The sequence below is a fragment of the Nomascus leucogenys genome, chromosome 13, assembly GCF_006542625.1.
Source record: "Nomascus leucogenys isolate Asia chromosome 13, Asia_NLE_v1, whole genome shotgun sequence".
In the NCBI taxonomy this organism is placed as follows: Eukaryota; Metazoa; Chordata; class Mammalia; order Primates; family Hylobatidae; genus Nomascus; species Nomascus leucogenys.
The window spans coordinates 25,313,521-25,325,983 of NC_044393.1; the positions used below are offsets into that span (position 1 = coordinate 25,313,521).

A 12,463-nucleotide genomic window follows, 5' to 3' on the forward strand; every position below is an offset into this window, starting at 1 on the left:
TATGGGGAGCAGGAATCTCTAGAAAGCTCCCCATTTGATTCTGATTCACCCAGCCTGGCACCCGCCTATAGAAAGATATTTGGGGACCACTAAAACATTAGAAGCACTGGGAATACAGGAGCTTCGTTTAGCTTTCCCTAAAAGTAGACCCTAAGACAAAGATGCAGATGCAGTCAATTTATGTGAGAGGTGAACCTTGAAAGTAGGGAAAGGAAGAAAAGGAGGGGGGAAAGGCCAAATAAAGATTGCTTTGATGAGCTTGTGGACACCTGAGGTTCAATCCTGTTAGGGACCCTCCAAGATACCTTGTGGAATAGACCTAAAATGATGCCATCACAGGATAGAAGACAGGCATTTATTGCCAATTGATTGAGCACTATGGGCTGTTAGCTCCCCGATGATTCCAAGTCACGCTCCCAAGGTAGCCTAGAAAGCCCTCAGGGAGATGAGGAGAGATGGAGGCACTGGCAGTGGTTCATGTTCCACAGCTTCGGGTAAACTTAGGTGCATCTAGGGAACATAGGGTGGGCACTGACAACTACCAGAGAGGCCATGTCTGTCTTGTTTCCTGTTGCATCCCCACACATTAGACCTTAGCCTAGTGTGTGGCCTAGAGTGGGTGCTTAACAAATATTTGATAAATACATCTTGTTTGACTACCAGACCTTGAAACAGGAACTGAATCACACTAATAATTCCTTTAATTGTGCTCTCCCTTCTAGCTGCATCTCCTTCCCTTCTAGACACCACCAACCCCTCTATAACATCCTCAGTCTTTTCACCCCGTTTCCCTCCCAGCCCCAAGAGGGTTGCTGGAAGCTTCTGGAATCATAAAGCTCCCTCCACTCCACCCGCTGTGTGGCTCTGCTGGACCATGCTGCTGGGTGTCCCTGGCCAGAGGCCCTGCCCTCACTGTGCCTTCCTGGACTCCACAACTGGCAGAGATGGTGCCCAAAGCATCACTGTGGAACCAGCTATAGTCAGACTCTTGAAAAAACTCAATCCAAATCTCCGGGGGGCAGAGCTCATCTCCCAGGCCTGGCCTCACATCCAGGACCAGGATTAGCATGAGGCAAGTGAGGCATTTCCTTTGGTAGCAAAATTTAAGAGGGTGCAAAAAATCCAGAAAGCAATATAAATAATATTTTAATGCAATATTTTTAAAAAATCAAAATTAATGCAAAAGTGAACCATAATGTTCAAAATAATGTAAGCAAAATAACAATAGCTGAGGTAAAGAAAGGATGGATATTGCTTTTTTTGCCTTGGTCTCCAATGTGGCTCAGATTAGTGCTGTGCTGATGCTGTGCTATCTGAATGTCACTGTTACTTGTCCTGAACGCTTAAAAATTTGGGAGGGGTGGCTGGGCACAGGGGTTCATGCCTATAATCCCAGCACTTTGGGAGGCTAAGGCAGGGGGATTGCTTGAGCCCAGAGTTTGAGACCAGCCTGGGGAACATGATAAGACTCTGTCTCTACAAAAAATTTAAAAATTAGCTGAAAATGGTAGCACATATCTTGCCTGTGGTGCGAGTTGCTCAGGGGGCTGAGGTGGGAGGACCACTTGAGCCCAGGAGGTCAAGGCTGCAGTGAGCTGTGTTCTCACCACTGCACTCCAGCCTGGATGACAGACCGAGACCCTGTCTCAAAAATGATAATAATTATTTGGGAGGGAAATATACTGATGTCTGCAACTTTTGAATGTTGTTTTTTTTTTTAAAGGTAGACTGTTGGATGGATAGATGGATAGGTATGGGGTAGATACAGTGTTGTAAACTGTTAATCATCCAGTCTAGGCGGCGGTGGGTGTGGGCGTATGTATGTTCAGTGTGGAATTCTTTCACCTTTTCTATACATTAGAAATTCTTCAGAATCTTGAAAAGGAAAAAACGAAAGAGCTATGAGAAGGACACCCAAGGCTGGCTCTCTGAGGTCAAACAAGTGCAACGCGTGAATCCTTGGCTGTCCAGGACTGAGTTCCCCACCACACCCTCATTCATGGCGAGGATGGAGCCCACCTAGGGGCCTGTTGCCTCCTTGACAAAAGCCTCTCTCTGGCTCTTGTCCCTGAAGTCCCCTCTAGAATAGCAAGGCCTGGATCCTCTCCACTTCCTGGATGGCCCCCATGGAGACTGTTTGGCTCCCTCCCTACCAGGTCTTTAAGTGAGGAACACTCAGTCCCTGGGATAAGACCCTGTCGTATAACAAAACATGTTCAATAATAAGCAACCATCCATGTTTGGGGAAAAATGACTAAAAACTTGTAATGTTGAGGACCTGAAGTAAAGCACTAGAAAGAAGCAATACTTATCAACTAAGCAGGAGGTGGGGTAGGGGGAGACAAGAAGCATTTAGGACTAGGGTGGAGAACCCTCCTTGCGGGCCGGCAGTTTGTGCTCTCACCGCTCGGGGGCGAGGCAGGGCGGTCTTGAGACCCTGCGATCGCGATCCTGGGTTCCTCCGGCGCACGTGGGTCTTGGTGGTTCCAGGTCCTGGCCCCAAGGCAAGGGGCCGGGTACACCTACACACTTATGCTGCGGACCCAGGTGGGGACAGCTTACAGGGTCTGCAGCAAGTCCAGCTAGGGTGCCCCATAAGAACTGATGGGAGCCCTGTGGGGCTGACGCGGATTCCTCCTCTCCTTCTCAGTCCGATCCCAGAATGAGCCTTCGAAGAACTATCTGCTCTCTTGGACTTGCACAGCGAGCCCACTGCGAGAAAAGCTGGGACTTCTTCCTTTCAACGTCTACCTTTACGCTTTAGTGATGGTGGAGGTGGGGGTAGTCGGGTGGGGGAGATGAGAGGTGCAGAGACGGGTCCCATCGACTCCTCCTCCTCATTTCTCTCAGTAGCCTGGATGCGAGTCCGGAGATCGGTGTCCTACCGACCAGGGTTTCGGGTTACTCCTGCGCATCTAGGGTGCTAGTTCTCCCTCCACAGCTACCCTCAGGATTCGCCCCCTAGGACAAGAGACGCTGCAAGCTGAGCACAAAACCTGGAGCCAGGATCAGTGGAGCGGATCCAGGCGAGCCCGCAGAGTTGGCGCCGCTATCCGGAGCCTGCCTAGTGTCTCCTTCGACCTTTTAAAGACGGGAAGGACAGAGATGGTGCAGCGTGACGCTCCCACCTTCCCTTCCACCATAGAAGTCCAGGATTTTTCTGAAGGCGACACACTGTCTCGGAGCGCACCCCAGGGTCCGTGGACCCGCTGAGAAGCCTTGGGAGTTGGGGCGGGGGATGAACAATCAGCTCCCCACCCCACCCCTCCGCCCCAGGTCTGGGAGACGTCAGTGGTCATGGGAAGACGAGAAACTGAGGACCCTTCAGCCAGTCCCGGATCCTGAACGCGCGACAATAGTGACACCGGGGAATTAGGCCGAAGGTAGCGGACCTCTCAGATGGCCCGTTTAAAGCATTAGAGCCACGGTGATGGCTGAGGACACCGGGTCCTATCCCTCCTCCCTTCCCACTCCAGTTCTGTGGCCGCAGAACCAGGGTGATGCGAGGTCATCTCTGTCGCAGGCGCTTTAGGGAGCACGCCCACCCGGATGCTCTGCACACACGCACACACACTTACCAAGGTTCTCACAACACACGATGCAGCCTGCCCCACCCCACACGCATATCAACTAGCCTCTCACACGCCCCTTACAAGCGGGCGGGGAGCAACACACACCCTACTTAGGCATTCTCCCTGGCTTCTTTCCCGTGCACCATTCGCACCTGGAGACGTCATTCCTAACGAAGCCTCTGCCTCCGTGGTGAGAGCGGACCCTGGAATCCACCCAGCCGACTTGCACTCCCGGCTCCCACCCAGAAAGTCTGACTCTGACCTTTCCCAACAGTCCCTGGACTGGCCCTCCTGGAGGCAGTGCAGGTGCTGCGCCTGGAGTGGGATCAGCACAAAAAAGACTAGATCTTTCGGGTAATTCAGGCAAACACTTTATCAGACAGGCTGCGCAAGATAGGGGTAGACTGGGACCCTACAGCTTGAGGCTGTTGATTCTAGAGTCAGATCTCTTTGCTGTGGCTGTGCAAACCCCACCTTGGATTGCAGGGCAGGGTTCTCCTAGGTGGGAGATGCCTCCTGCCAGGCCAGATTGGCTCGTGGCTCTGGGCACCTGGTGAAAGGCCCAGCCCACTTCTGACTTCCTTTATAGCCCTCTTCACAATCTGAAGTCACGTTATGGATTCCTGCCTGTCCTTGTTTATTGCCTGTCTCCACCTCACTAGACTGTAAGCTCCAGGAGGGCAAGGCTGAGTTTCTTTCTCCAGATTTCCAACACTGCCCCAGCCCTGACTGGCTGTTTATAAATATTTGTTGAACAAATTTATAAAGCTCTGGTACATAAAAGCTCCCCCTGTCCCTCTCTGTTTTGAGGTTGGAAGTTGAGAGCTTCCACCAAATTCGCAGATGGACCCGCCCCCGAGGGAGAGATTCGAACAAACCTCGACCTGGCAGCTGAGGGGGCCGCTACAGCACTCTCGGTCTTCAGCTTCCTCCTCACACCTGAGGAGCCTCCTCGCCGCCAACTAATCTTTGTGCTCCCTAGAGCCCTCCCCGGACCCTTTAACCATAGCTGCTCACCATCTCCGGTTTCAGCCGGCGGGAGCCAGTTCCCACGCCTCCCAGCGCCAGGGGATCCCGGCTGGTACGAACACACAAACCCGACACCGGGCCGCGCAAGCCTTTGTCTCTTCTTTATTTGCGGATATATTTATGTACCGCACTCTAAATTAGAGATAGATTTTTTTTTCTGATATACATTTCATCTTATTCACCACGAGCACACCACACGTACAGTAGAACAGTTCCACACCTGATAAATTGCACAAGATGAGAGTTTAGATTCCTGAAAACCGGCAGGCAAGCTGGCCCCGCCGCGGCTTCTCGCCTCCCGGCTTCGTTGAAGGAAATCGCCCACCCAAAATGGATTTCCCAGTCAGCCTTTCCCGCTGCAGGGTTGAAACGTCTCCGGAATGGGAAGCGCTCTTGCTGGAAATGCCTGGACGCTGTAGATTCCGAGCACTGGATGGATGTGAAATGTCCCCCCAAGGTCAAGTTGCCACGCCTGCGAGCTGCGCCCCCTCTCCCTCCCTTCCCAACCCCCTCAATGACTGGAACCAAAGTGTCGGGGCCCCACTTGGAAAGACAGAGAAGCCTGCCCGCAAATGCACCCCGCCTCCCCGCAAAACCAGGGTGTTGTGGAAAAGAAAGGACAACAGAAACGCAGACGCGATGGATCGTGAATCCCTATCCCCTCCCACCCCTCCCCCATCCCCGAATTATCAGAAACTAGGAACCAGAGATGTTTAAAGCTTGGCTTCCCAAGCGCGGCGGCAGGGCGCACTGGGCTGATGGGGGCGGGGTGAGGGGAGAAGGGAGAGAGCGCAGACGCGTGGCAGGGGCTCGCCCTTGCGCCCTAGTCCTCCGCGTTGGTTCGGTAGGCCTCGATGAGGCCCTCGAGCGAGTGCACGAAGCCGGACACGCTGCAGATGCCGCCGATGACGAAGATGGCGACGTCGAAGAAGACTTGGTGCCACAGCAGCTTGCGCCAGAGCAGGCGCAGGTGAAAGAGGCTGGGCAGCAAGAAACAGAGGCCGGCGCCCGTGAGGCTGCCGGTGAGGCCCATGAGCAGCGCGAAGTGCGGCACATAAATGGCCATGAGCAGCGTGAAGACGACGAGCGCGCAGCGCAGCGTCAACCCCCAGGACTTCAGGCGCCCGTCGCCGCCGTAGCAGGCCGGGAAAAAGGCGCGGCTGCCCTCCTGGAAGAGCGACTTCTCCAGCACCTCGACAGCGGCAAAGAATGGCAGAGGATAGGACAACAGCGCCTTGGCCACCAGAAAGATGTTGACCACGGCGCGGATGGAGCCGGGCAGGTTATCCGTGATGACCTCCTTGGTCTCGTCGGCCCAGGTGAGGTAGGCGACGAGCGCGAAGAGGCCCTTGAGCACGCAGGCTGCGATGTGCGTCCAGTTCATCATGCAGTGGAACTCGCTGGGCTGCTGCATATTGCCCTCCAGCGAAGGCAGGAAGATCTGCGACGTGTAGCTGAACACGATGATGCCAATGGAGATGGGGAACTTCTTAACGTCGATGTAGAACTTGACCTTCTCCCAGGCCCAGTCGCGCGCCCGCGATAGACAGTAGGCTATGACCAGGATATTGATGACGAAGTGGGCCAGAGTGCACAGCAGACTGAACTTGGACACGGCCTTGAGGTTCTTAAGGAAGGCGCAAGGCAGCAGCACGGCCGTGGCGATAATGGACCAGGACTTCTGCGACACGGGCAGCCCCGGGAAGCTGTTGTACATGAGGTTGCCACTCACCACCACGTATAGGATGCACGTCATCACCAGCTCGATGATCTGCGCTACGTTCACCACTCGGCCGCCCAGCGTTGGGAAGCGCGGGGCGCAGCAGGCGTTAGCTATGGCCACGTACGAGTCCCGCACGCGCACCACCTCGCCGTCTTCATTCTCCTCGTACAGGCACGCGATGAGGATCTTGCCGGTGTAGCAGCACACAACGGCGGCGAAGATGATGAGAAACAACCCCAGGTAGCCGCCGTGCAGGATGGCGTAGGGTAGGCCCAGCACGAACATGCCCTGTGGGGCGGAGAGGCAACCAGACGCGGACGCTCAGCGAACTTGGCAACAGATGAGGGGCCCGGGGGGCGTGGCTTAACGCTGTGGCCCGAAGGGGGCGCTAAGAACACTGAGAATTGGGTCTGAGCCGCCGGGGAGAAGAGGTTAAGAGCAGGCTGCGGGGTGGATGTAGGGGAGCTAATAGTGAGCCCGGGTGTCGAGCCAGAGATGGAGAGGGAGGGATGTATGGACGGATCTGAGAAGGAAAGGTGCGCTAATGGCTGGAGATAGCGAGAGGGCTAGGATGGGAGAGGGCTGATAATAGGGAGAAGCCACAGGAGGGAAGGGAGATACTTCGGGATGGTTCCTGGGGAAAGGACCAGAATGAGGAGTTGGGGGAGGAGATGAGAAGGGACAGGAGGGAGAGTGGTCGAAAAGGGGCGCTAAGAAAGGTAGCGAGCTGGGCCTGGGCCGCACGGGATTTGTGGTGGGGCTGGAATGGGGCACGGGAGCTAAAGAGTGAAACTCGGGCGTCTCAGGCTCAAACCAGAGGAGGAAACGTTAAAGGCGGCAGTTGTGGGGCGAAAAGGAGATAGGGTAGAGAGGGAGAGGGGCTGAAGGTGGGGCAAAGCCCCTGGGAGGCAAGAACAGAGACAATGTGAAGACGCTCAGGGAGCAGGGCTCGGGGAGGAGGAAGCAGGGCTCGGGGAGGAGGAAGCAGGGCTGGAAATTGAGAGTCTTAGGACAAGGCTGGAGTTAGAATGAGGCGAGGGCGAGACCTAAGGAAGGGGACTAAGTGGAGGATGCGGAGGCAAGCAGGAGGAGGAGCTTAGCGGGAAGGCGCCAGGGAGGCTAGAAAGCCAAACCGAAAAGAGTCTAGAACCAGAAGCTTCAGGGTCGGGCGGACAGGGCTGTAGGGTTTAGAATCCACATGGGGACTAAGAGCTAACGAAATCCAGGGTCCCGGAGGCCTACGAGCCTCCAGCCTCCTGCCCTGGCCTCCCTTGGGGCCTATCAAACGGAGCCTTGAAAGACGCCCCGGGAAGTCGTGAGGCACAGCGAAGGTGGGAGCAGCCCCGGGTCCGTGATCCAGCAAGGCCCTCTCGCCGGGCCCCGGAGCGGAAAGCGCCTTGAGTCGGGCCATCTGGTGTGCAGGGCCCGGTGGAGTCCTGCTGACCCCGAGACATGGAGCAACCCCTGGGAGGCCTCTGCTCCCAGAAAACCTGCCTTCCGTGGCCCCAGTGATAGTGCGCTCCAGGGACGCCGCGGGGCCAAGCTGTAAGGGTCCGGGGGTGCCTAGAGCTGAAGTCTCCTTCGGCCCAGAAATCCGCGGCCTGCCAGCCCCTGCTAGCTCAGAGGTGGTTGCCAAGACTCCAAACCTGCTCCCTATGGAGGAGTCCTGCGCCGCCTGGTGGGGAGTGGGGGGTTGGGAATAAGGGGAGAGGGCCTAGAGAGCAGGGGCCATTCTTAGCCTCTGGAGAGGGCTTCGCCAGGGTCACACGGGGAGGAGATGGCCGCCTCTTTGCGGTGCAGCCGGGATTTCGGGCGAGAGGGGCGAGTCTGTGCACGGGTAATGCCGGATTATTGCGGACTAAATGTGCTTGTGTGGGAGCACGTGTGCGCGTTCGTGTGTGTATACCTGTATGTCTCCAACAGGGCCGCACCTGAGGGAGCAGGCTGGTTCCTGTCTGCATGCGTCTGTGCATGTGTGTGTGCATATGTTCAAACGAGTATTCATGTGTTTGGTATGTGCAGGTATATGCTTTTGTGTGTGGAGATGTAGGGGTGTACGCAGGTGCATTTGGGGATAGTACTGTGGTCTATATATAGATGCATGTCGTGTGCGCCTGTGCCTGCGCGTTTGTTCGTGGGAAGGGGGGCTGTGGGCATGTGGTGTGCCTGCCTATGTACGTGTGCGTGTCTATGCCTGTGTGCGGGGGGAGGAGACTCCGACCTCAGCGATTTCCCCTTCTTGTTTCCTCCCAAAAATGCAGCTGTGAATCCCTTCCAGAGTCCAAGACCAAACCGTGCCCTCCAATCCTGATTTTCTTTCTTTCTCATCCCTCTCCGCTCCCTCCCCCATTTCCTTCACTTTTGCAGTGTCTCCGGACAGGTGTCTCAGACCGAACCTCAGCCTAGCGGTCTTGCAGCTGGTGCCCTGGGAGGGAGCGTGGGTTAGGGCGGGAGACACCGCCTGGGGGCGTAGGTCCCCGCGCAGGGCTGGGAGGGATGGAGAAAGGGAGATTCCTGGGTACAGGAGGGGGTCTCGAGGCCGAGATCACCGGATGACTGTCGGGGGCAGAGCCCGGCACGCTAAGCTGGGCAGGGGGAGGGCAGGCAGAACTGGGAATCCCGCGCTCACCTGGATGGCGTTGGTCACATTCCAGCCTGCCTCCCACGCCGTGATTTTGGGCTTGTCGTGGCCCCCGAACTCGCCACCACCTCCCACCTGGTCCTTGGAGCCCGAGGGCGGCAGAGGAACTCCGCTGCCTCGCTGATAATGGATGTCTCCCTCGACGGGCGCTTCAGCGCCCTCGTCCCCGCAGGGCTCTCCCTCGGCTTTCAGGATGTCCATCTGCAGGCCCTGGCGGTGCTCAAAGTCGAGGTCGTCGCAATGCGCGAAGCCCACCGCCTCCTCATCCGTGGCCGCCTGAAAACCCATCCTGGCGAACATGCCGCTCATCTTGGCCTGGGACTTGTTGGACACGGACGTGGCCACGTTGGACAGCTTGCTGCGGAGCAAGGTGGCCATGGCGGCGGTAGGGACAGCGGAAAGGACAGAAGGACCCGAGGATGCGGGGAACGCGATGCAAGACGGAGAGGTCTGGGGGGCGCAAAGTCGCTATCTCCGCTTGCTCTCCGCGCGGCGCCCCGGGGCTCTCTGGCTCATGACCCTCGCAGCTGGCGTTCGAGGCTCTCTCAGGGCTGGACCGGGCAAGCTGGCAGCAGGTCTGGCGGAGCGGCGGCGGCGGCGGTGGTGGCTAGTGCACTGCGGAGCTGCCGCGGGGCGCAGGCTGGGCTGCGGAGGGCGGCGGCGGCGGTGGCGGCGGCGGCGGCAGCGGCGTCAGAGCAGCTACGCGAAGCTGGCGCGGCGCCCCCACCCGTGCGCGGCCCAATGCGCTCCCGCCCCTCGGAATCAGGCGGTGCGGGGGTGGGGGGCTGGAGAGAGGAAATACCCGGAGGCAGGGGACGTGAGGAAGGGGCTAGGAGAAGAGAAAGGGGGCGCCGAGGGATTCAGACGTGAGCTGGGGGCAGAAGAAGGGCGCCCTTGGGAAGGAGGAGGGAGGGAGCGCGTGAAAGAGGGAGCGCCGAGGGCAGGGGAGACGGGGGGGCGAAGTGCTGCATTTCTAGGGGAGGTGCTAAGCTCGCATCCTGGCCCTTCCCACCTCGCCGCCGCAGGGTGGGAGGGGGCCGGCGTGGGCTGATGCTCGCAGTCTCCCGCCCCTGGACCACCCCCTCCAGAGTCCGGGAGCTGTGCAGCCCCAGATCCTCTGGCTAAGGACTGGTCTGGGCGCCCCGAAAGCCCGCAGGACTGAGTTGTCAGTCTCTCGCGGAGCGGGTCGTCCAGAAGTCAGTCTGTTTCCCTGGCACCCATCCTTCGCGCGTAAACCCGGCCGCGAGTCCCTCGTGAAGGTAGAAGTGGCTGGCATGGAACGCTCCCAAGGAAGCTCAGCCTCAGGCTCAGTCACCCGGGTTCTCTCCGCCCGTCCAGGGACGCCGCGAGGGAAGCGATTGTGCGCATCGCTTGCCACCAGCCGCTCTCCAAATGCGTGCAGAATGGAGGCGAAAGGTTGGCTTTTCTCTTTCTTTTCGTTTGGGGGGTCTGGAAGAAGGCAGGACTCTATGAGGACACCTCTCGGCAGCCTCCTAGCGGGTCTGCGAATGCCCACGCCGAGAGGGGTGCAGACGGGGCCAGGCGCGGAGGAAAGAAGGGCTCGCGGCGCTGCAAGGCCGAGGAAGCAGAGGCTCGCGGTGTGCTGGGGCCCTGCTCCGACGGCCGCCTCCAGGCGGTGAGAGCCTGGGCTGTTTGTGTTGATTGGGGTACGGGTGTGTGAGCGCGAATAAGGGAGAGACCCAGAGACAAAGACCGATGCTGTATCAGACTCTGCTTGAGGTTGGATCAGTGTGGCCTCTGAGAATGAGGTTTGGTAACCGCGTGTGTTCTGTGTCTGTGTGGTTTTGTGCGCATTCGAGTGTGTGTGCCAGAGCTAGTGTGTTGGATTGCGTATGTGTTCCCGAATGGGGTTGTCTACGTTCGTGCCTGTGTGAGTCCCTTTGTAGTAGTCTCCGTGAGGGTCCGCTGCTCTGAATGGGTCCCAGCGTAAGTCCCCAGCTGAGGTCCTGGCCGGAATCCTCCTGAGCAGTAAACCTCAGGGCTCCACCTGGCAGTCCCAGCCTGAATGGAGAAGCAGCGGCTGTGACTGGAAGTGGGGGCGGGGGCGGACGGAAAAACCGAAGGAAACAAAAAAGGAAGCAGCTCCCCATCTCCCCTCTCCCGAGGCCCTTTCTCCCTGGGAACCCCAGTCCACTCCTTCTCTGCAGTATTTCTAGATTAGCTCACGTCAGCGCACAAGTAGGGCGGCCCGAGGGCTTTGGCCAGAGAGTTGGAGCTGCCAGGACAAGACAGGCTTCCCTCTCTACACCCTCCCGCCTCCTGCCACCTCCTCCCAGCCCAAGCACCTCCAGGTCTCCCGGAGGAGGCTTCTCTCCAGATAGGGAACCTCCACCACATTGGACAGAGATGCTCCTAACCTTTCCCCAGGTACCCCCTTAATTTCCCCAGAAGCTCTGGAAAGCCCCTAGCTCCTGTGTGGTGGAAACCAAGACAGAAATCCTCTTCTTAGCCTCCAGCTACTAAAGCCAAAAAAACAAAACAAAACAAAACAAAATAAAAAAACAAAACAAAAAAAGACCCCTCCATAGAACCATCCTCCAAATACAGACACTCCAAGTCATGACAAGACCCAGAACAAAGACAGGAAAGAGATTCTTCCTCCAAACACAGAGATCCTCTCCTCCAAGGAGACTTCTAAACAGAAGCGATCCCCCATCCGAAATTTGCCCTATGCAGAGACCCTCGGCCCACCCCAATTCTCAGATACGGGAAAGAGAGACAGAATTTTCCCTACAGATTCCTATAGACAAAGATCTCCACATCCTAATTGCCATCCTCCCCTTCTGTTTCTGGTGAAATTCTTTGGCCCACATGAGATGATCTGGGCAGAGGCTGGGTCTTTGTAGGATTCCCCAGTGCCTCCTCCACACCGTTATACCCAGACCTTAGGATGGCCACTGAAGCCTTCTCTGACAAGTGAGTCTAAAGTGGGCTGTGATGTTTTTTCATCAGTGAGAGATGGGGTCATTTATTCCTTCATTCAGTGAACCTTTTCACAGCCCTTCCTGTGCATGTGATTCTGTTCTGGCTATTCCAGGGATTGTCAAGATGACACAAGCATAGTCTCTTCCTATACTACCCACTCCAATTCTTGGGTCTAGGAGGGACCTTAGAAAGCCCTGAGTCCAATTTTCCTTTCTGCAATGTTTAAACCTCCCCCAAACATCCCAACAGAACCTCACATTTATCCTAGTTTTACAGACAAGCAAACTCAGGCCTGAGCAAGGAAGTGTCCTGCCCAAGGTCACACAGAATCCAGGTTAAAGCCAGGCTAGAACCCCCAGGAATCCTAAGGCTCTTTCCAGTATGCCTTACCCTGCACTACCTCGTCTTGTCCTTAAATCCTTTCTCCCTGGTTGTCATTTGGTATTTGACCACCTTATTGTCCAAAGAGATGAAATTCAAAACCAGATTCTAGTCCCCCTGGCTATAATTAGATGCCAGCAGTTGGGAAAGGAACTCCCATATTTCCCTCCT

General features: G+C 56.8%; 1 protein-coding gene across 1 annotated transcript; it reads right to left on the reverse strand.

Annotated features, from left to right (window-relative positions):
• Positions 1-4,687: 4,687 nt before the first annotated feature.
• Positions 4,688-9,582, reverse strand: SLC32A1 (solute carrier family 32 member 1). Its single transcript, XM_030826488.1, has 2 exons — positions 8,954-9,582; positions 4,688-6,612 (listed from the first exon to the last, which is right to left on the reverse strand). Exons 1-2 carry the CDS (start codon positions 9,341-9,343, stop codon positions 5,425-5,427), a joined length of 1,578 nt encoding a protein of 525 aa, XP_030682348.1. The 5' UTR covers positions 9,344-9,582; the 3' UTR covers positions 4,688-5,424.
• Positions 9,583-12,463: the final 2,881 nt, after the last annotated feature.